Genomic DNA, 2239 nt, shown 5'->3' on the forward strand with positions numbered 1-2239 from the left:
GGGGGGGTTGGTGGAGCTGACAGTGGGGGGAGGGTGCTCACAGTGGCAGATATAGGAGAGAGGGGTACTGAAGGTGGGTGAGTGGTCCTGATGGTGGGTGAGATGGGGGGCAGGGGTGCCAATGCGCCGCTGATGGGGGTTCAGTACTACCAACGGTGGGTAAGATAGGGCAGAGGGGTGGTTACAGCACCTGGTGGGTAAAATGTATCACTGCCTAAGGTTGAGGGAGAAGAGGAAGGCAGCAGCTCAGTATAGGGGCGTATCACAGGCCAGTCCACGGAGGAAGGCCGTAGGTGGCTCTCTGCTGACCGGCCACCGTACCTGGAACTTATGCAGGAAGTACTCCGGCCACAGGATCAGGTAGACGGGGTTGATGAGGCCCAGCTTCCCCAGCAGGGGGACAGCGATGGTGGCGGCGAACCAGTATCGGGTGATGAGCGGGATGCTGCGGAACCAGTCCCCGAGATCGGACATGGCGGCGATGCCAGCGGGACACACCGGGCCCGGCACCTGCGGCCTCCACACGACGTCACGCGCTCAGCGCTGACGTGTCCGCTCCGAATTCGACCGCTTCTGCCTGTTAGGCCACGCCCCCCGTGGGATGTCATTTGCCGACCACGCCCACATCCTGCCCCGGGTCGTCACGTATAATGCAGCGGTGCAGGGACGGAACTAAGTGAAATGTGGCCACTAGATGGCAGGCTTACTGTATACAGAAGTCACGTGTTGTGAAGGACTGGGAGCAGTGGGAGAGAAGTTGTTGCTTTTTCTTTTTTTTTTTCTTACATCAGGGTTCCCCCTAACATTCCTACCAGACCTAAAGGGTATCAATTTGGGAGGGGAACTCCTTGTTTTTTTTCATTGATGTTTAACAATAAAAGTTCATGCTGAATGACATTGGGAAAGAAATTTGAATGCATCCAAAATTTTTGTTATCGGAAATGCAGATACGTTCAGATTCTTTTTTTGTTCGGAAATTTGGATGCATCTGAATGTCCGAATTACAATTCGAAAGGAAACAAATCGCACATGTCTAGTCAACATTTCTCAACCATTTTATAGTCACGGCAACATTTAAAAGTATACAGAATCTCGAGGCATCCCAGTCTGAAATGTCATAGATTTTAAGGGGGACCCCACGCAAAAACACCTAGAAAAGTGGGCTTCTTCCTTCAAATCTAAGTGCTCCCTTCAAATCGCACTTCACATCAGTGAGAGTGCGCATAGCCCACCTGAGAGCCAGCATAGCCCGCCTGAGAGTCTGCATAGCCCGCCTGAGAGTCTGCATAGCCCGCCTGAGAGTCTGCATAGCCCGCCTGAGAGTCTGCATAGCCCGCCTGAGAGTCTGCATAGCCCGCCTGAGAGTCTGCATAGCCCGCCTGAGAGTCTGCATAGCCCGCCTGAGGGTCTGCATAGCCCGCCTGAGAGTCTGCATAGCCCGCCTGAGAGTCTGCATAGCCCGCCTGAGAGTATGCATAGCCCACCTGAAAGTCCGCATAGCCCACTTGAAAGTCCGCATAGCCCGCCTGAGAGTCTGCATAGCCCACCTGAAAGTCCGCATAGCCCACTTGAAAGTCCGCATAGCCCAGTTGAAAGTCCGCATAGCCCGCTTGAGAGTCTGTATAGCCCACCTGAGAGCCTTCAGAGTTCACCTGAGAGCCTGTATAGCAACACCTGAGTGCTCGCACCGCCCACCTGAGAGCCATCACAGCAATCCTGAGAGCCCGCGGAGTCCACCTCAGAGCCCGCACAGTCCTGGTAACAGGCCACCTGAGACCCTGGAGACATCAGAGCACCACCCTGGAACAACACAATGTAGCTTCATATTATTTTATATTACTGTATAATGTATTGCTGGGATTTGTAGTCCTCTACAGCCGGCCTCCTTACTCCTTCCTATGGTTGTCTCTTCTTGCTCTTTCTCCTGGCTGCCTCACCTCTATATTCTCCAAAACAAAACAATTGCAGCGCACGGCGTTAGAGTGTTCGGGTTTCACTTGAACAAAAGGTGGCAACCCTACACGCTGATAACACGTCATCAGCTCAGAGTGCAGAATATTATCACAGTCCAGAGGAACATACACAGCTATGGTGCTCTCGGACTGATAATGTTATTGTAACTAAGGAGCTGGAAGACAGCTTGTGCTATCAGCATGGGTTGTCACATCTCAGGGGCCTCTCAAATCTGACATGTAGCGCTAAGAACCGTCATAAAAAAAGCTAAATAAGAAATGATAAG

At 52.4% G+C, this 2239-nt stretch overlaps 1 protein-coding gene across 2 annotated transcripts in view; it reads right to left on the bottom strand.

The window, feature by feature from the left end:
- Window positions 1-587, bottom strand: part of DERL1 (derlin 1) — a 14508-nt gene extending 13921 nt beyond the window's left edge. For both annotated transcript variants that reach the window (XM_018567850.1, XM_018567849.1), the window contains exon 1: window positions 322-587. In XM_018567850.1, the coding sequence (XP_018423352.1) occupies window positions 322-474 (153 nt within the window). In that variant the 5' untranslated portion in view covers window positions 475-587. The remainder of the gene's footprint in view (window positions 1-321) is intronic.
- Window positions 588-2239: the final 1652 nt, after the last annotated feature.

This window comes from Nanorana parkeri, unplaced genomic scaffold (genome assembly GCF_000935625.1).
Source record: "Nanorana parkeri isolate BGI_ZX_2015 unplaced genomic scaffold, ASM93562v1 scaffold1103, whole genome shotgun sequence".
NCBI lineage: Eukaryota > Metazoa > Chordata > Amphibia > Anura > Dicroglossidae > Nanorana > Nanorana parkeri.